The sequence below is a fragment of the Tachypleus tridentatus genome, chromosome 6 (assembly GCF_004210375.1).
Source record: "Tachypleus tridentatus isolate NWPU-2018 chromosome 6, ASM421037v1, whole genome shotgun sequence".
In the NCBI taxonomy this organism is placed as follows: domain Eukaryota; kingdom Metazoa; phylum Arthropoda; class Merostomata; order Xiphosura; family Limulidae; genus Tachypleus; species Tachypleus tridentatus.
The window spans coordinates 96,011,141-96,033,938 of NC_134830.1; the positions used below are offsets into that span (position 1 = coordinate 96,011,141).

Genomic DNA, 22,798 nt, shown 5'->3' on the forward strand with positions numbered 1-22,798 from the left:
TTTGTTTAACTGAAACAAAGATAGAAAAAGTCAATAAAATCTGCAAAACATATGACAGAAGCCTTGCCATGATGTATGCTTTTTGGCTGTTACTACAAAAATCAAGAATTATGAACTCATACTGATAGCACTTTAACTTTTCATTATATTAGTTTGTGTCTCCAAAGAAGTTCATGAAGCAGATGAAAAACGTATTAATGAGTTAGAAGAATTGGAAATAACATTACGTCAGGATGTATCACGGCTGAAAGAAATAGCAGATATTGCACAACACCAAGTAGAAGCTCTGGAATCAACAAGAACAAACCAAGCACAAAAAATCCAAGAGCTGCAGCACCATTTGATTGTCGTGCAGGCTCACAATGATGAACAATTTAAGTTAGGTAGGTACTTTAAATATGTAGACACTGCCCTAAAATATTGTTAAGGGTGAGAGTACCCAAATCATAGTTCAATGGATTCTAACCATTGTAGATTTTAGTTTTCTGATATACAAATTTATGAAATAAAATATTTCAATACAGTTTGTTACATAAAATTAACTAATTTGTGAATAATGTTTTGTCTTGTAATCGTGACAGAAATATTTATTCCAAATTAGATATTATTGCAACCTACATAGCTTGATAATTTTATAAAGAAAAATTTTGTTTTTTAGTTTGACTTTTTTTTATAAATAAACAGTGTAAAAAACTATTGATTTTTGTAACAAAAGTCAACAAAAACACTACATACAAAATGATCTAAAATATTGTTTTTATTTCTGAATGGAATTTACTTTAATAATTTAGCAGATTTTTACCAAAAAGTGTAAAGTCTTAATCCTTTCATAAACTTTACAGGATAGTAACAGATCAGTAGAAATATTTTATTCCAATCAATACCTTACCACTTCTTACAAAATAACTTTTCTTAATTACTACTCCCCTCTATCAGCACAAGATATCAATACTCACCACTGGCCTCCACATTGTGCTTCTGCATATCGACATGTATGTGATTATGCACCAACTCTCCACCGATAGGGGACATAACCCCTATCATCACCAGTGCCCTCTTTACATTTGCACTACTTAGTTGAATTTGCTGACAGATGGTACCACTTTTCAGTTACATTTGATCAATCTATCAGTGCAGTTTTCCTCTAATCATAGTATGTACAAGTAAACAAAAAGTTGGTGATGGGTGCTGCCAGCTAGTTGACTTTTCTTTAGGCAGTAATTCCTGATTAGTGACAGTGGCAAGTTACTTTAGAAGCTTTGCCGTAGCAAAGATAGTGGTAGTGAGAATCACAAGCCTTCTTTCTCCTGATAATAATAATAATAATCAGAAACCCTAGTTTTGTTTCACTGATTTTTCTCATGACAAAATATTTAATTATAATGTTGATTAATTGAAAACACTAGTAATTAGAATTAGTAATTTTGATTAGTTTATTTTTTGTGACAGTTAATTTAATCATAATTGTGACCAATCAGTTGTTGAATCAGAAATAATAATTTAAAATAATTTATTTAATTAATTAGATTATGTTATGCTTGTCAGTGGAAGTGCTTGTCATGAATAATTAATTACATCTCTCAGCTTTTTTAGTGCTTTATACAATAATTTTGCTTTATCTTTTCTTTTGATTTAGGTTTGATCATAGTTTGGTGTATAATGTTTATTTTTATTCTTATTTGGTGATCAATATCTACCATACTGTCCTATGTTATATTTATCCTACTTTTATATACTTCTCATAACTGGTGATTCTTGTGTATATGTATATTTAACTCCCTCAATGCAGAATCAGTCAATTTGACCAACCATGTGACCTCTTTGTACTTGTTTGAAGTCCTTTTAGATATAATACATCTAACTTTCAGTATAGTATGTATATCACCATACAGTTTGCAGTCCTTTAGTTAATATCATAAGTCTTTCACATACAAAAATTCATATTTTTAAGTGAAGTAATTTTAATAAAATAAAATGATTTGTTCATGGATATATTTAGTATTTGTTTTCAGTTGTCCATGTGCAAAATACTTTAACTCATATCAAAAATCTCGTATTTCCTTTGTGTAATACCTAAAGTTTCCTAAGTATATTTCAAAAGATGTTTTCTAAAGTAAAACTTTATAGAGTATTTGTTATTTTCTCTATTCTATCTCAAAACAAAATTGGTCAATTTCACCATGAAAGTAGCTGTAAGTTCATAACAGTATACATCTATTTCTAATTAAGTTTATCATTTTATTGCCCTCTGAACCATGTCTAACCACTATATGTGCTATTATAAGTTGTAAATTACTAGGGCAAATGCAGCTCATATTACACTACTTAATTACATTACCCATGAGCTACTACGAGCTGCTCCTGTTTGTGTTTTGTGAAACATTTTTATTATATTATTAATATTATTATTTATTTTACAAAATCTAATCTTAACTAACTTAAAAAGATTGCTATTTTTATGTGTTAGTTACTTTTATAAATAAACATGAAAAGTAAGATATAAAATACTTGGGTAATCTTCTTTTTTCTTGCTTTTGATTGTTGAAGAGAGTTAACTCTAATATCTTATTATGGTATGGCATATAATAATTTTTATTTAATTAAATAATGTACCAAATAGTATAGACTAATAGCATGCAAAATGTAGACAAATTCACTTACCTCTTAAATTTTTCTGGCTTTCTGACAATGCAAAAAGAGTCATTACAAATTCATCCAAGCTTTATCATTAACTTTTTCATGAGAATGCTGTTGGTATCATGAGTAAAATAAAAATTTAATCTTTCAGAATATAACATTATACAGTACATTATTTGATAGATGAAAACCTTGACTTTCTGCTGGTTATAGGTAACGTGTAATTGAATGTAAAGAGAACTATTAAAGAATTATGAAAGAGAGGATGTAACAGGTAGGTGAGGCAGGAGGAGTCTAAATTTTTTGTTTGATAGTTCTGTAACAAAAAAAAATACTATAAAAAATATAGTTTCTCTGAGCATTTATGATTTTATGGAGAGTAATTTCCTTTAAATTTGTACTCTTTCAAGAAATTATGAATAAAATAGGGAAGATGACGTGCCAAGAGAAAATGTGGCACACAAGGGAAGATTCAGGATTTTTTTAACATTACTTCGTAGAATTAATAACTTAAAACACATACTATTAAAATATTGATTATTAGGTAAGATTTTATGTTATTCTAATTGGTATTAACAAACAAAAATTAGTTTAATAAAATTTTAAGTCTAAAACACCAAAATCTTGTGTGTCATGCACAGTAAAGGATGCCTTTGGTGATAGAGTTGTTAAATAAATAGCTTATTTAATGTAATCCATTCTTATTGTAAAGGATTTCTATTTAGTATTTATGTAAAGCATATTATATTTTCCATTTTAAAATGTATTATTTTGGAGTTTCGTTTGAGTACTTGTTTGAGTGATGGTTTGTATGATAATAATATTTGTGGTATTTGTAAATCATGAACATGCATCATTCATTTAATATTTTACTCTTTTATGTGTCACTTACCATTTTGTGGTATTTGGGTACAGTGTGACTAAGAGTTATGGTCTTAGCTGACCAATTTTTTTAAATTTTAAGTTCTTGAGAATACTACTAAAATAAAGGAAAAGGAGCTGTAATATGCAATCCAACATCTCATTTTCCCTAAATATTAATTCATATTATTTGCAGATTGAACATACTAAACCAGGTCGTGTACTTTTTTTAACCTACTCATGATGGATCATGGGTTAAAAGCCATGTCATTGTATTTGTTGACTTGCATTCAAAATTTTATTGAACTACCATTTTATGAATTTATGTCAATATGTTTGGAATCAAATTGTAAATTGTAATTCAAACTATAATAATAAACAGGATCTAATTTCTTAATTCAAAAGAAAATATTGAAAAAATCTAAATATAAATTTTAACGAGTACATGGTATGTAGAATGCAGCACTGTGCTGAGATATTGCTTATCTACTTAATCAAACATGGTGGCCCCATTCAACTCTTTTCATCTTTTTGAATCGGTCCTTTATATACTCTAACTTTAATATATGACATATGGATAACCAATCAACAGCTTATAATGTCCCAGGAGTGGTTTTTTCAGTCATTTTAATCTGTGAAAAGCCTACCATGTCCTTTCTATCCAAGTTTTCAAGGAGATAGGTTGTGTCTTTAGTCTACTCAGTTTCATATTTTTTTAAATCTAAATAAAACTAAGTTACTAAGCTTAATAAATTATAGTGAAATTCTAGAGTATCAATGTAATTATTTATGATTTTTTTTAGTTATTTAACTGTATGTACAAAACCTAAAAAAAGTTTTGTTTGATATCTTCCACGTGCAAAATTTTAAAAGGCTTAGCAACCTATGTTCAGTAATACTTGAGTACAAAGGTTGTAGGGCCCAGCACTGCCAGGTGGTTAAGGCACTCAAATCATAATTCAAGGGTTACAAGTTTGAATCCCTATCATACCAAATATGCTTGCTCTTCCAGCCGTCAGGGCATTATAAGGTGGTGAACAATCCCACAATTCATTGGTAAAAGAGTAGCCCAAGAGTTGGCAGTGGGTGGTGATGACTAGCTGCCTTCCATCTAGTCTTACACTGCTAAATTAGGGATGGCTAGCAAAGATAGCCCCCCCATGTAGCTTTGCACAAAATTCAAGACAAACCAAACCAAAGATTGTGGTGAGAAGAGATAATGTTCTGCTTTACTTCTTGACTTATTATTCTATATTTTAAGAAAATTAAGTTTAATAATTTATTTTTAAAGAGTAATAATCTATATAAATAATGCATAATAATTAAAATGTGACTGTTTATTACAAAAAGTCAATTCTATATTACTAGATACATGACCTGAGTGTATATGCACTACATCATTGTAAGTTATGTAATATTAGCTTGGCATGACTGGAAGGTTAGTATAATAAAAATAATAAATATATAATGTTATGAGACTTAAACTGCATAGACTAAACAATTGTATTTTTCTATTATAATATGTAGTCATTCCACTGTGAGCAAACTATAATTTATATTTATTTTCTAATTTTTTTATGATGGTTACGAGGTTGGTTAAGTCACAGGTCTCACACAGTTAGAGTATATGAAATAACAGAAAATGGATGTTTAAAATGTATTAAGGAGTTTTTATAGATTATACAAATAATATTTGAGATTTTTGGAACAAAGAATAGTTTTTTATAAATCATTACATGAAATCACTTTACACTCAGATTATTAGTGAAACAAGCTATTTTCATGAACAAATCTTTAGTAAAAATATAATTAAAAAATTAATTTTTTGTGTACAAAATACTTATAATCTTTACTAGAAGTATACCACGTTTTGTGAAGATACACAGGCTGTATCAAAAGTTATAATGCAAATACTTAACGTGCAAATGTGTAGATGAGCTTATGTATATTATAATGATCCCATTACAAAAGAGTTAACAGGATACAATCATAAAGCTATCTGCTGTTTCATAGAATAATTTTACTCTGTCCTTTTTAAACTTATGTGTTTTATGACTGTGACAGATATTTCCAGATTCTTTTGATTTATTTTTCTGACTGGTCAGTTATAGAGATGAATGGTAAATGCAGTTTTAACATTTTCAAACAGATTATTCTTTTCAAAGAATGAAAATTCTATGTCATTATCTCATTTTTGTTCTAGTGTTTCTCCTAACTGTATGTTTTATTTTTTAGCTTATCTCTAAGTTAGTTTGTTTTCAGTTCTTTCTTTCATCAAGTAAGGTTTCTTTCGTTTGATTTTAATTAACATTGTTTTGTGCAGTTAACCTTCCTGTATCTTGTGATGTCATGTTCGTTTTTTTCTTTAACCGGAAGCTTTTTAATTTTAACACTGGTGTGTTGTCTATATCTCATTTTAGGGAAACTTTATCGTCAGATACTGACTCTTCAACTCAGTGAAGGATCTTTAAATCAAAAGGCAGAGAAAATGAAACAACAGATTTCTAAGCTAGAAACAAAGTGTTTGAAACTTGAACAAAGGTAAAAAATCATTCTCTTATTCCTAAACTAATCTTCACTTTTAAATTTACTTGAACATAATAATTTAATTCTCTTTACAATCAAGATAAGCTGTGAAATTATAGAGCTTGCTGTGACTTATTTCCATTTTACAAATAATTTTTTCAAAAATTTTGTGCACTAGAAGATGCTCGATACTGATATATTTGTAATGTGTTTTAATGGATTTTTTCATTAGGTGTCTTACAAAATATTTTTAGACCAATGTTAAATATATTTATATAAGATTTTAGTAAATAACTTATTTCATATTTGCTCCAAGAGTACAATGGTAATTTTATGGATTTACATCACTAAAATCAGGGATTCAATTCACCTCAGTGGACTCAGCAGATAGCCTGATGTGACTTTCCTGTAAGAAAATACACACACACATGCAGATCAATTTACTTTAATGTTTTATTGGTATTATTATTTATAACTTTTAATTTTAAATCTTGTCTTTACAATTCTTGACAGCTGCTGTTTTTTATTATTTTTTAATTAAATGTGTTTTCTAATGATAATTTTATTATTATCAAAACATTAATAAAATAAAGTGTAGAACTTTAGTTCTTTCAGTTAATGAACTGTTGACTTGGGCTCACTGGCATCAAGAGCATTTAAAATTAAAAAAAGAAATGCACAGTTAGTGAGCAAATCATGTCTATAAAAACTGTTAAAAAAGTGCTTGGATGTTTTGATAATTAAACCCAAAGTATATGACACTTGGGTACAGATAGTGTAAAATGTTTATTAATTTCCTTTAAATTTCATACTGTATTTGTTTTTGCTGTCAATAATTTTACTTCATAATATCTGTTTTTCCTTTGTTTATACATAAAAGCAAAATGTGTGATGGTGAATATTCTACTGATATTTTTTAAACTTAATCTTTTAATTCATTGTGAATTAGTATTTCTAAATTTTCCATGTTAATCAAAATAAGAAGAAGGCCTGATAGTATTAAAGGAAGGACAAGAAATAGTAGCTTAGTGTTGAAAATGTTTCACAAGTATTCTTTTACGTCTAACCTAATAATATATTGTTACCTCATACTCTAAACAGCAGGTGGTGCTTGAATTGTTAACCGAGAGCATGAATGTAACTTGATGCCATCATTCCTTATGTAGTTGATTTAGTTGAATAAAGCCATATTCTACTCTGATCTTGTTATTATTCTCATATCCTAAATCAGTTCCCTTAGAACATCAAAGGTGATTCTTAGCTGCAATAAACTGAAGATGCAGAGTTCTTTTTATCTGATACCAAGTCTTCTGATATGGTCTATATTGTAATTAAAACTGTACAATGAAAAGTTTTAGCAAAAAATATAAAAACTGCAAATGACTAACATTCTCCTAAAACAGTATTCAGTAATGATCAAGGACATTTCTTTTAATGAAAAATAAAACTCAACCCTTATAAGAATATGATTTTTTTCAGCACTTGCATGCCCATTTTAAATTACAATGATAAAAGTCTGTGATACTTTTCTGAGTTTTTTTTGAGGTGTATAATTACATAAAAAAACATAAATCTGGAAGTTTTACTATTCCTGTAGCAGTGTATGATTTAATTATAAATTAAAATTTGATGATAATAACAAATTAAGTAATTTATGCACATACTGTTCAACTAAAAATTTAAGAAAACAAACAAGTTGAGAAAAGAACCACAAAAATGACTACTGCTTGTAAACGAGAATAAGGAAAAGAATGAATTGGTTGCTAAATTGTATTAACGGTGATTTGTCAGAAAGATAAAAAAAGGGGTAAGAAAGAACATAAATGAGCATTTATTTATTATTTTATTTAGTAAATAATTCAGCTTAGGACATGCAAGAACAAATAGAAAGTAATTATTGATTTAACTATTTCTGCTTTTTCTTTTTTTACAATAATTATAAACAAGAGGGAAACTCCTCTTTCTGTGGATTCATTAACAAGCTATTACAAGAATATATTTATAATCAAGCTCTGTAATATATGATATGATTGGTATTGAACAAACAGTTTTTGAGTTTTGATAATGTGGACAGTGTTCACTTGTACTGAGACCATGTTAATACAAATTAAAAAAACATGAAAATGACCTAAGAAGGTCAAAATGTTGTTCTCTGCTTTATTAGTAAAAGTGTTAATACCCATACCAGCTGTTCTGATATACAAAAATTACAGGTTTATCAAGTGGTTGCATATATTTCTATACAAGTATTAAAATAAGAAGTATAAAAAAAATTACTAAATGTGGCAAAAGAAAAGAAAAGATTTATTAGAAAATAATAGAAAAGAAGAAAAACTTTGTATTAAAATAGCAATCATGGTTTGAAGAAGGAAAGAAATCAACTAATTGCTTTAATCACTTCGAATCAGCTATTATTTAAAATACCATACAAAGAACTGCAACAGAAAATAAACTGTTACAAATCATTTGAAACTAAGAATTAAAAGAATTTAAACTAATGCTTTTAAAGATTTATTAGAATGCAAAGAAATAATATCAATCTCTTTTTGTCAGAAAAGTTTTAAAACCTCAAAAGGTTCATTGATTAAAATGATACATAAATTAACTTTAAACAGTAAGAGAAACAATTAAAAATATGTCATCAGATTTTACAGTATAGCTAACAAGTAAAATAATTATTAATTTTCCAATGACACGATCTCAAATTATTGGAGATTTGACATATTTTTAAATGTTATTTTTAAAATTGTTTTTTCTTATGTTTTTGGATGATTTTAGTTTGATGTTTCTAAAGAAACTGTCTCAGGCATACCAATTCCAGTTAACTGTTGTTGTTTATTTATTGATGAGTTTTGTTATTCAATTTATTAATAACTTTGTAGGATTTTGTGTGTGTTTGATCATAATAGTTTCTTTGAAGTAATAAATCTACATGAAAAGTGAACGTAGACAATGAAACCCATTACTATCATACATTGTTTTAATTTAGCAGATAACATGGAATATAAGATTTTCTATTAAGCACACCATATTTTGTGGTTCTTTAGTTCTCTCAATATAACTCCAAGATCTTGTTTGTCTGGTTTTTATCTTTTGAAATGTAAAAGTTACCAAATGCAAGTCATTAGGTGCAGTAGTATGAAGGTTTCTGAAAGATTTATTTACTCATGAAGCATTAAAGTTTAGAATTTCTTTTTTTGTTCTCTACATTTAAATAAGGAATTAAACATAAAATGTTATGTTGTTCGGGTGGTTTCACTTAGATATTTAAACAAATGGATGTGCCAGACATGTAATTTATAACATACATGATTTTCATTGTTTATAATATACAAGTAAGTCAAAAATGAAACATTGAAACCTGATATAATAAGTATGAATTTTTGTTGTACATATATTTTGGAAGGTTGTGGATGTAGCTACTTCATTAGAAGTTTGGGTGTGGCTGATGTAAATACTTTGTACATATATTTTAGAAGGTTGTGGATATAGCTACTTCATTAGAAGTTTGGGTGTGGCCAGTGTAAATATACTCTTCAAAAAAAGAAATTCAAAAGGCAAAATTTGAGACAAATTGTTAACAAGTTTATTCTGGGTAGTTCTGTATGACATGTTTGAAACTTTGCACATTCACTGCTGAACATCCAAAGTCTGCAAAGGCGAAGTCCACGCTCACTAGTTGAAGTTTAACGTCACTCAACGTCAATAACGATTATGCCCCCCGTGAGCATCAATAACTGCTTGGCTTCTCCTGCCCATAAAAACGATGAGATGACGAATCACATCCTGTGAAATGGCTGTCCACTCAGCTTGCAGCAACCTTGCATCCTGAGTTGTACATATATTTTGTACAAATATCCAACTAGTCCCAAGGATGTTCGGTGGGGTTTAAATCTGGTGATCTCGAGGGCCAGGGAAGAACGTTGATGTTGTGGTGTCTCAAGAAGACAGTGGTGAGTCGGGCTGTGTGAGGACGGGCGTTGTCATGTTGAAAAACGTCGTTGACGTTCACCATGATGGGTTGCACATGGGGCCTAAGAATCTCGTTGATGTATTCTTGAGCCATAAGATTCCCTCGAATGTGCAAAAAGTCTGTTCTGGCATTGTAGGCGATGGCAGCCCACATCATGACGCTACCACCATCAAATCTGTCAACATCCTGCACACAGTTTGCTGCAAAACGTTCACCTCGGCGACAGTAAACATGGTTCCTTCCATCCTGCCTACGAAGCATAAAACATGATTCATCGCTGAACCAAACATGCCTCCATCATCAATGAGGCCATACCTGATGTGCCCGAGTCCACTGCAGCCGTGCTTGACGATGTTGCTGGGTGAGGATGACGCCTCTGACTGGACATCGAGGTCAGATTCCTGCATCTTGTAGACGGTTGCGTACGGTCTGATCGGAAATCCTATGCAGCCCTGGTATGGTTGAGGCAGTAGACGTCGCAGTGGTGGTCCTATCCCGAAAGTGACGTAACCGGATGTTGCGATCTTGTGCGGGCGTGGTCACACGAGGTCTGCCAGATCGTGGACGGTCACGAGTTGATTCATGTTGTTGGTGATGATTCCATAGCCTTGTGATGGTGCTTGGGTGGACATTCACAGCTCTGACAACATCTGGTCGAGATTCGCCTGCTTTCAAGCGACCATCGGCATTGTTGCGTTGTGCTTCAGTCAGTCTTGGCGTAACTGTATTGCGTGTCGGTGGCTTAACACTGAGCTATGGAAACCGAGAACCCGTCACTTTTATAGGGATTTTGCACATGTTGCATTTGCAGAACATGCAGATCTCTCAAACAAATTTATTGGACCAGAATGCGTTTTGGTGAAAAATTCGTTGTTTTCCTCTGTTTTCAAAGTGCACAACTTTTATTGTCATTTTGGTCTGATAATCAGTGCCTTAACATGTGTAACATCACATATTCTGAGCTTGTAACATTATTACATATATTTCTCTTTAAAATAACAAAAATATCCCTTTTGCATTTTTTTTTTGAAGAGTATACATTGTACATATATTTTGGAAGGTTGTGGGTATAGCTACTTCATTAGAAGTTTGGATGTGGCTGATGTAAATACTTTGCCCATTTTTCATACTGATACCATTCTTTTCATTTGAACTTGCAAACTTCCAATCTTTTCATTTAAAGTCAAAGGTATTTATGCATGAAGTGGTAGAGAATAAAGGTCTTTCAGTAGTTATTGGAGGAGTATGATACAACAATACCTTTGGATCGAAGAATCTGCTGCTGTTCTGAAAAACATGCTCATAAATAATTATGACATATGTATGTTGCAGTTTGTATTGGGCTCAGGGTGAATCATTCCAAGGCTATGATATTGTCACTAGGAAACAGTCACGAGTCATACCTGTCATACAGCACGTATAACCCATGCATGAAATTGTGTGACAATATTATTGTTTAAGAGGCATACATTCACTGGGAGCAAGCTGCACAACCCTCACTGGTAATATCTGTTCCCACAGAATTAATGGAAATTTGTTGCAAAGGCAATTTCAGTACTTTTTTCAATCCATTATCGTGCTTAAATATAACTTGTGGCTGACCTAAATATTTTGTTTTAGATATTGTACTATCATAGTCTCAATACCATTTAATGGTTCAGTGTATAATGGACTCCAAGAATTGAGTATTTCATACTTTATCAAATAATTTTGGTAACCCAAGTTGTTAAAAATTGCCTTTCTAGGAGGCAACTAGCTTAGTTCAGGTGGAAGAGCATTTATCTAGAATATTAGATGTCTCAGGTTTGACACCAAGTAAAAGAAATTACCATTATTGAATATGTTAGCTATCTTGAATTGCATGCATATTGTTACAGTTTGTTTTTACAGTTATACACACAAAATATCTATGCTGTAACTGCCATAACATATTTTTGAAAGATTTAAAACACTTTTGGCAAGACAATGTATTTACATTTATATCCATTCCTCCTTGCATGTACAAAATACTTTTTCATTCTCTTTTTTTTTTATTTTGTAATAACTGCTGTGTACTTTTCTTTATAGATGCCAAGAAAAAGAAGAGACTACATATCAAGTTCGTCATCAAACCCAGAGTAGAGTATGTTTTCTGTCTAAAATAATCCAAGAAATGAGAAGGCAATATTGTGGAGCTGTTCCATTGGCCAAGCAAGAAAAACTTGCTTTTGATTTGGTTCAGTTACGGTCTGAAAAACTTGAGCTAAAGAAAGATTTAGAACTTACTCAAGAGAAACTTAATGCAACAGAAGGCAAAGCAGCTCAACTGGAAGTCAGGGCCAAAGGTATGGAGGAAATGTTGCAAACATTCCAAAACGAAACAGCATCACAAAAGTTATTAGAGTGGTATAAGAAATTAGAGGATCTGCAAATAAGTTATCTTCAGTCTCGGCGAAAGAGTGAATTTACTTCTCAACAAGCCAGTCATTTGGAAAATGTAGTTAGTCACTTGGAAAACAAAGTTTCAAGCCTAGAAGAATTAAATATTAAATTAGAAAAAAATATTGCAGACAACCAACTGGAGTGGGAAAAAAGAGAACTTGAACTGGTAGAACAGGTAGAAAGACTTCAGAAAAAAATAGATGAAATGACAGCAATCTCTTTTGTGAGTATAAAAATTAAAATAATAAATGTAAGTTCTGTGAGATGCTTGCTTTTTATGTAATGTAACACATTATTGAAACTTGATGTCACATCTTTTCCAGTCATTTTGTTGCTATAAGTTGTAAAACAGTTGAAATTTCTTTCTGATATAAATTGTTATTAATGTCAGTGTTAGTTTTTAAAACATCACAAGTTTGGTAATAGCTATATTGAACAAATTAGCCTAAATTGTATATTTTATTGTGAGATCTGTAAATTTACAAACACTGCCCAGCATCTTAAATTTTCACACTGCTGTATTTGATTACTTCAAGTTTAACAAACTTGTATCTATTAAAAGTTATTTAAAAGTTCAATGTTAAGAAAGTAGTGTACCATTTTGATTGACAAATTTTAAAATATATTCATTAGAATTGCAGTTGCTATGTCTAATGTATTCATAGATACTGTTGAAAAATATTGTTTTTTATGCATCAGTAATCAAGTTGTACCATATGGAGTCTCTGGTTGAATACAACAGTATTGTATTCATGGTTTAGAGGAGTAATGATACTTAGGTATTCTTGCTACAAATGAGGAAAAAGTTTAAAGATTTGGTTGGATGGAATGTTGACATATAAACAATGTAATAAACAAACAAATTAGATAAACACAACAATATTGTAGAATTATTTTACACATCTTCCATGAAAAAAAAACGAAATTACACTATTAAACAACCTGTATAAAAATACAGCACTTTATATCATGTCTTATCCCTTTCAAAGCCTCTCAAAACACCAAAAATGTCTCTTGCAATCTACTTTCTATCTGTAATGAACTAAGCACAAATTAAAACACAAATCTGTAAATGCCTCTGTTTCATGGGATAGATAAAACAGTCTTCTTTAAACATGGTAAAGTTATTTTCAATACAACTGTCCCATGAAACAGTAGATAACTATTGAAAGTAGACAATGCTACTGAAAAATACCTCTAGCCTAAATTTAGCAAATGATCTTGACTGAATTTAGTATATTTCAGATTAGAATTTAGAAAAATGTTAGTTTTGTAGTTATGAAAGTATATATTATAAAAGAATAAGATGCATAGCATTTGGAAATGATAACAGTATTCCTTACTAAACTCAACTGTATATGTGAAATTTCTGAAATTTATTTCTAATTTTCAATTTACTGTTTTTTGTTTGATTAATTAATTCATCGTCAATAATCATTAGACTTGCATCAGACTAGTGCACTACTTAAAGATTTTTCATTTATACAGAATTATTTTGGATGAGCTGTTGTGTAAGTTTCACTATCTTTTATAATAATGGTAGGTTAACATACTAAATTATGTGTTCATAAACCTTTGTGGAAACAAACTTTGAATGAGTTTTACTGAATCCAGTGTTATAGCTTCTGCACTCTGAAATATAAATCTTTTACATGATAACAGTGTTTATTCAACCCACTTCTGTGAAATATTGATTTTTTTAATATGCATCATCAGTTTTTTCCACTGTTTAATAATTAAAGGTTGCTGCTTTTTTATGTAGTTATAACTTAGTAAGCTGTGTCATATATTGAGACCTCTTGATAACTTTACAAGGACATTTTTTTAGTTATGAAAGATATCAGGTGTAGTATGACCAATCAGATGTAGTATGACCCTTTTTATTTCTTGTGTGTTTTTTGTATTGTTTGAGAATAAACTTTCATATTATTCACATTGGTACTTAAGATGTAAAATTATCTATAATACAAATAATCAGGACAGAAAGAAGCACTGGGGTGTTGTGACCATACTCTGACAGAAACAGTCAGTCTGTTCTTGCTATGCTCTTTGTGAATAAAAAACCATAGCTGGCATATGACAGTTTTCAGTCAGATATTTCAAGCAAAGCCATATAAGTGTGTTATCAAAATTGCACAGTTAATATCTTCCTAAACACAATCAATCTTTCAAAATCACGGTAACTCCATTTTCTTTTTGTTAAATCTTACTTATGACAATATTATTTATTATCTGTTACACTGCTGGAAGCATGATGCTTAATAACAAGGAAAGAAACTTTATGGCAATTGAAACAGTTATATGTTTCTAAATACTTGTTAAAAGAAATAGTGATTTATATCTACATCAGTGTATTTGTGTTCTGACAGGTTATCAGTTTTAGTTTCAGTATAGTTTAACAATAAAGTATCAGTTTAAATAAAAGTCCTGTATGAAAACATAGTTACCTTGCATCTTGTCTTAGCACTTTAAAAGCCTGTGAAAGCCACAAAATCTGCTTCCACAATGTCCTATCAACAAAGTATCAGTGTATTGGTAGAAATAATTTTGTAAGGTTTTCAAGATATAATGCATATAGAAAGGTTGCTATATTTTTCACTAATGATTTATTAAAAATAAGTTTTAAAATTCAACTCAATTTTTTCTCTTTTTATATTAAATTTGTGCCTTTACCATTCATTTATATTATTGTTGAGTGTTTATTATGATGATGTATTTGCTTAAAATGTTGTAAGTTTAATTTTAAGAAGTTTTGTTTGTAGCAGAGTGCAATTTCAAAATAGTTTTTCTTATTCTTAGATAACTAAATTAAATTGATAATCTATACATCATCAAAACAGAGATTTTAAAGGCTTGCTTTTTATTCATATTATTTTGTAACTATGTTGCAGAATCAAACAGAAACAACATCAGAACAAGACAAATCTTTATCTACAACTGAACAGCTGCATCAGGCCTTCACAGTCATTAATGTTAAATCTCAGATGTTGTCAGAAAGTCAAGAAGAATGTAAAACTTTAAAACAGGTAAGAATTTTTTTTCACATTTTTATAGCATACCTAGTTTATTTAATGTTAATATTTATTGATAATAACCTATGTATAACCAAACTGTGTTTATGACTAAGCACTAAACACACAATTTAAAGTTTGTTTCTTGTATTTGTTTATGTACAGGACCTGATATAAAAAAAATAATCGTGCTCTTCATCTCTTATGATGATAATTAAATAAAATATGTTTCATTTATCACAGGATCAGAAGAACTGATCAAGCTAAAGTCTTTTTCAGTGTCATGTTTTAAAGCTTACTGATATATTTTTCAATGATATGATTCTCATTTAAAATATTTCATAGATTTGTGTGATGTCAGTTTTAAATACTAGTGATGGTGATGAGACAGTGGTGAGGGTGGAGTGGGAAAAGAACATTGAAAGAACAGGATTAGATTTGGGAAAGTAAATTTTGAAAGAGAAAATATTGTTTTAAACTTTGGCAGGTAGGAGACTTATGGGAGGAGGGGGAGCAAGTCCTGTTGGGACACTGTAGCCTAGAGTTTCACCAGTTGGTCCTATGGACAACCACTTTACAAAATAATTTTTCATCAGCAGAGTTCAGTCTTAAGACTAGTGTGAAAATGTATAAAAAAAAACTGAAAAGAAAACATTGTAATAACAATAGTGATGAAAGTAAAAAACAAATGTTGATATGAGAGTATAAGTGACTCACTATAAATGCTTGATTTTTCTTTAAAAACGTTAACCCAGATAATTGACACATGAATAAAGTATTCAAATGTATGGAGTTATCTAGAAGCATTCAGAGCAGCAGCAGAAAATAGCTTTTCTCAATTTGTGCAGCCCTATACTTGCACAATTTTTACTCATCACTAGCCTTAATTCTCCCACTTACTCTCATGTGATTTTGCGTGTTATAGCTACTGCACTACAGCATGCAAATGAGCATGAAATGACCCTCTACCAATAGGAGTGACATACTCTTCTAGTTCAGCTGACTCCTTATGTACTATATTGCACTGTACTCACTTCTTCACTCAGCGTTCCAGGCTGCCATCATGTTTGTTTTGCTCTGTTATGTGTAATTTAACTAATTACTACTGTACTGACATCCTCCTGGATAGGAAGCCCCCTCTTATCATACATACATCTGTCTGCTTCTTGCTGAGATGATTTTCATCTGGCTTCTGACACCAATCTGCTTTTGAGGATCTCCCTGAAATTTTAGTCTCAGGTGGAGGCTTTTTTCCGATATTCCTCCCTCTCCTTCTTTGTTTGTGGTCTTACCTCATTTTCTTCTGCTCCTGTTCACATATTTCACTCCCAAGCATTCTCCCCCCAACAAATGCTACAAATCACTCACCTTTGCACTTTCCAATGCTGGTTTCATTGGTTGCTGTCCTGTGTGTTCTGGCACAGTGTAGGTATGGTTGGCCATGTTTGCTCCTGTGTAATGTTCTTTTGCGATGAACACTTAGATCCGTCAGGTTCTAACAAAAAGAAACTCTCTCTCTCTCTTTTTTTTTCACTCTTCACCATTTATCTCAATTCTTTGTTTTTCCCTCTTTCTTTGGATTCACTTTCTTACCAGCATCTTTCCAAGAGAGTTCAAGATCTCTTTAACAAGGATGCTATAGAGCAAATAAATCACACTTTTCTAGGTTTTATTTCTAACTATTTTTTGTTCCAAAGAAATTCAAAGAATAGAGTCTTGTTATCAATGTCTGCAACCTTTATCTCTTTATTGACCTCCCACAGTTCACCATAGATTCTTTTCTTGTACTCTGATAGTCATTCATTCCACATCTATGGATGACCAAAGTCAACATCTTGGATACTTACCTTCATATCCCAGTTTCTCCAGCATCCTTTTATTTGTCCTCAGTTTTGATTGTTTCAGTTCCACACTGTACCCTTTGGTCTGGGTTATATAGGATGGCTTGCCAAGCAGAAGTCCCATCTCATCCTGCACAGGATCTTGTTCATCTGGAATGTGTTTTGCAACACCTGTTATATGCCAAGTCTTCTCTTCTTGTATATGAGGTTCTCTCTCTTTTGTGGATCTGGACTTCAATGGAATCCTTAATTTCATTGGTTTATGCACATATGTATTGATTTCAGAGTATGCTGTATGAATAATGGAACCACTTTGACTTCAGGATATCAAGCAGATATTTGCCATACCTTCTCCTTCTTTCTATGTCCATGAGATTCTCTCTGTTTTGGGATGTGATCTTCATTGAAAGTACTCATTTATTTAAGTTGAACACTCGTGTCTCAGCTCAGGGACTTGAATCTTTCACTGGCTACACCTTCCATCTGAAAGATACCTAACTGGAAGAACACCAGATTTATCTTATTAAAGAAAAAGAAAAAAAGAGACAACTTGCAATTCTTTTTGTTATTTGAGCTTTGTTTTATTAGTTTCTTCCAAACTCGTACGTTTACGAGTTTTATATATTCAAACCAGTCACAATTAAGACCCACGTATAAATACTATTCACTCAGCAGAAGAAAAAGTACATAAAGTTGTACTATCAACATAGACATTATACATGTTATCTTTTCTTATTAAGTTCATCTTTAATGGCCTTAATGTACAGTTAAGAACTTTGTTGAAAATATAAATGGAAAGAGAGTTTATAGTAGTTTTCCTACTAATATCAGGTGCAGGATTTTCATATATGTTTTTATAATGATTCAAAGAAACTAATTTGGTCAACCAATTTATTACTTTTAGTAAGTACTTCCAGATGAATATGAAATGTAAAAAAATGTTCATTACTTACCGTAAGAAGTATTAATGATTCCTTCCTTTTTTAAAATACAACAAATACAGATAGAAATTGCAAGTTTGCAACAATATCTGATAAATCAATCAAATAGTTAAAAAATTTTATGTACTATGAGTAATTTATTAAACCATGCATTTAATTTACCACATTTAATTTCACAGTACATTGGTTGATTAATAAAAATAATCTTCAACATTTTCAAAATAACAGAAATAAAAACTGGTTTACAAAAAAAGTTTCATTACCATTCCAGTTATCATGAATTGTTACACTTAAAATAAAATTTTATGTTTTTTTGTTTCTCTACTTTAAATGCTGGTTCTGTTTTCTTCAGACAGACAGATCTTTCTATTATGAAACAGCTTGCAAAGCCTTTTCTCTTCCTAACCTAACCTAACCTAAACCTAACCTAACCTAACCTTCCATTCATATCAGAGGCTCAAGTCTTGCTTCAATCTTTGATATTTTTCCCAAGGCTTCCAGCTCTCTGGTATTTCTGTTCCTTACCTGTCCCAGCTATTAATCTGGTTGTTTGTTCAGGCTTTATCTGTTTCAACTGTTACTCTTTATAGAACTGCTCTATCAAACTCCATTTCTTTCATTTGCTCTTTCTGATACATTTCCTTTGTTCTGCTGGATTGAAATCTCCATATTGTTCTTCCTATCCTGTTTATTCTCTCTTGAAACCTTTGCAGTTTGTTCCTTGTAAGATATTTCTCTTAGAATTTCAGACTTCCCCCTCCTGGCATGTGGTCTTCATTTCTCTTATGTCTTTGTTATCTGGATCTGGAACTCCTTCTTTGGACTTTAGCTGACCAGGTTGGTTGTTTTGCCTTTTCTCATCTTTCCTTCCATTCCTTTTCCCATCTATATTCCCATTTGTTTCCATTTAATCTCCTTTGTGTGTTTCATTTCCTGCTCTGTTCTTTGGCTCACTACTTCTCCTTCCATTGTTCTTTTTCCATATTATACATCTTTCCCTTGATCTTTCTCTGTGTTGCTTCTGTGTTAGATTTGTCAACTCCTACACCTGGTATATTTGTACTTGCCCGATGTGAAGAGGGCTACCATTGTTACACTGCATATTATAAACACAGTATGGCATGCAAGGTAATTCCACTAGATATTTTCTAATCAGATAGGGCACACTTGAATAATCCAATGATTTTGCCTGGGTGAATCTCACTTGGTTATCTTGATATAAATCCAAGGCACCTCCTCTGAAAGGTTTGCCCAGATAGACCACACTTGTTGATTTTACAAACTTATGCAAGGAGTTTCCATATTGTTTTTGTCCTTTGATCTCATTTAGTGTAATACGTCATATCCCAAGGTGTTTCCCCTGGGTGTTTTTCTACCCAGGCAGGCTGCACTTGGGCTTTTCATATATGGTCCTCCACGTATTCTGACTGTTTCCAGCCTTCATGTCTTATCTTCTTTACTGAGTGAAGAGCATGCCTATTCCAGAACTAGTACTATACCCCACAGTTGTGCCTCATATTTTAATTGTGACACACCTTTTTTTTTTTTGTAGTGATTTCTCTTCACTTGGTTATTTGTTTTTGCTTCTTCACCAGCCCCTACATCTTTCCATTGTGGGATTCTACTTATGGGGTGAAGAGGTACTACCATTTCGAAGTTATAATTTTCTGACACTAAAAATGTATTTCTAGTGTGTACTCACCCACTTCCAACCCTTTTTCTTCACTGATTTGCCAGTGTCTTGAGGTTTGTATATGTCAGTTCTTAAAAGTGATGATTGTGCTACAAGGGTAAAGGAAAATATGTACACTTGTGTAGAGAGTGTAAAGGGTTTGGTGAAGACTGGTCACATAATTAGCACATGTTGCTGCAATGATGCAAGAATACAGGGATATAGAAGATGGGGGCAATTTTGAAAAGTTTATCAATGCCTAGAGGGCAAATGAAGGTTGAGAAACCTATGGGTGAGAACAGGTGAGTAGTGATCAGAATACATTTTTAGTGTTAGAAAATGATAATTGTAAGAAAGATAAGAGAATAGAAGATTTAGATGGGTTGTTAGTTGGGCACTTGTAGAAATTACAGTAGATTACATACTACAAGATCAGAAACTAGTATAAAAGTTATGTAAATTTAAAAAATAAAGTCTTTGTGTTACTGACTTAAATTGTAAGAGCTTGTGTAGTTTCTTCTTGTGGTAAGATAATCCACATTTTAATAATAAATTAGAACACTGTGTATGTATAATTAGGGAAAAGTTTTAAAATGTAATCATCAAAGTGCATATTACTTTTGGGTAAAACATATTCACTTAATGAATTTGTATAAGCCTTCAAGTGCAAGAAGTTTACATTGCATTAACAGTAATAGAAAATAGATTTAGATTTTAAATTGTATCTTATTACCCATGGAATTGCCAATGAGATTCATATCTTATCGACTCTTTAAACATTTTTCTGAACTGTTTGTGCAATAAATTTTTTATGGGTACATGATTATATATATTGGTTATAAGATTGTTAATAATTTGATTCACATAAAATTTAAACAAAAATACCATTAAAATCCACTAATTACTGCCGTGATCCTCTTTCTTTATACATAGAAAAATTAATCAAATGCATACATTTTTCTTGTCAGTTTCATTTTTACATTGAATGTTTTAACATCTTAAAACATAAAATTATTCAATATGAGGACTTCTCATGTTGTGAAAAATACAGAAAGAAGTTAGTAATTTGGCAGTTAATAATATATTTTTTATCAGAGTGCCATATTAAACTTTAATGTATTGTATTATGAGTAGAAACTCTGGAGATTAGAAGAACAGCTAAAAGAAGCTGAAATTTCCATATTATCAAGAAATAAGGTGATTGGAGAGCTGCGACTACTTGTTCCAGATTCATCCAAAACTGTGTTCCAACCACCTGTAACCCTTGAAGATAAGCTTATGGAAGCTAAACGAGCACTTAAGGTGTCCCAGTCAAGAGTGGAATATTTGGAGGTATAGAATAGTTTTAAAATATGCAATTCAAGGTTTAACTATCACAGCAGTTTAACTTTAAAAACACTGCATGTGTAGGATATTTTAAATTTTACTTGTATTCATTAGTCAGTGCATTTTTAACACATACCACACAAGCCAGCCCTGCATATTTTAGTACTTAACCTTGGATGGTTAACAGAGGTTTTTTTCAGTACATGTTGATCAATAAAGCTTGCCATAACTTCTAAAACAAAACTAAATAATAATGAAAATATGTCATGATGAAATTGACATGTATTGCACTATGTTGGTACTTATCATAGTGAACATCATACCAACCTTCTTACATTTACTCTTCATACACAAATGACATTTTTTGAGAATGACAAGGGAAATCATCTTGAAATGCTTTGTGGATCTGTTTCAACTTCAACACTGCATCTTTGTGCCTTACTATACTGTTAGTTTCACAAAATATTGAAACTAATGATTTCTTATATATGATTTCAAACCCCTTTTTTGAAAGTAGCAATACTGTTTGACAGTATGAAAGTTGTTTCAGATGTCTTTAATCATCTGAGTTGATCCCATGGTTTAGCTTAATTGCTACAATTGAACTGTCATGTTTACAACATGTTTCATTGCTACATGTCTTTATATTTACAAGTTAACTTCTCTTTATTGCCTCTCATGGTCTTGGGTCTTGTCACAGGTCTGGTACAGCAACCTAAACCCAGAAAATAATGTTAAATGTCTTCTTTTTTTCCTTTAAAAAAAACACAAAAATAAACCTTTCCATAATGACTTTTTATTTCTCTCATCAAGATGCCAGGATGCCTTGTGTTAATATTGAACAAATGAAGATTATACTCACACTACTGTATCTTTAAAAATAAATACTCAGTTAGTACTTGTTACAGAATATCACACATTGCAATGAACAAATGACTATATTAAAACACCCTTTTATAATTGTTTATTGTAATGCCTAAACCAGACATTTCTACCTTCTTATTAGAATCATAACAAGCAAAATAAATATTAAGAAAGGTAGTATTGGAAACTTAACTTCATGAGTTAGTTAGAGATGTACTAATATGAAAGTTGGTTCATTAATTTTTCCTTTAGTCAGTATTACTTTTAAAATTTTCTAAAACATAATTAAATTAATTTTCCAATGGTACTTAAAATAACTTATGCCCATGCAGCCAGAGGTTTCAGGATTCTTTCATGCTTAATTTTGGCTATTCCACCCAGACCTTGACTGAATAGAATAACAATTTGACATAAAATAAAAGCATAATAATAAAAAGGTAAAAATAATTTCTTTCTGGAGTAGTATGTTTATTTACCTTGCCTTTTACAAGTTCATTTATATAACAGTGTACTGCTACAGTTGATTATAAGAGTAAAAGTATGTCAACTTTCATTGTAAACTATCATATATTAAGTATAGATAATGCATCAAATTCTGTGTCAAAAACATGTAAGAAATTCTGTTATGTTTTAAATAAACTGTAGAAAGCATTGAGATTAACATTTTAATAGGGATGAGGAGGATTTATAATTTTTTAGAAAATTTTGAAAGTTTTTTCAATAAT

At 31.0% G+C, this 22,798-nt stretch overlaps 1 protein-coding gene across 9 annotated transcripts in view; it reads left to right on the forward strand.

The window, feature by feature from the left end:
• LOC143253103 (centrosomal protein of 290 kDa-like) overlaps positions 1-22,798 on the forward strand; it is a 169,070-nt gene that overhangs the window by 85,380 nt on the left and 60,892 nt on the right. For all 9 annotated transcript variants that reach the window (XR_013029381.1, XM_076506359.1, XM_076506358.1 and 6 more), the window contains 5 exons: positions 153-383; positions 5,919-6,039; positions 12,065-12,641; positions 15,310-15,444; positions 21,018-21,215. Coding sequence is in view for 8 of the 9 variants with exons in the window: in XM_076506359.1 (XP_076362474.1) it covers positions 153-383; positions 5,919-6,039; positions 12,065-12,641; positions 15,310-15,444; positions 21,018-21,215 (1,262 nt within the window). In the remaining variant the exon portion in view is untranslated. The remainder of the gene's footprint in view (positions 1-152; positions 384-5,918; positions 6,040-12,064; positions 12,642-15,309; positions 15,445-21,017; positions 21,216-22,798) is intronic.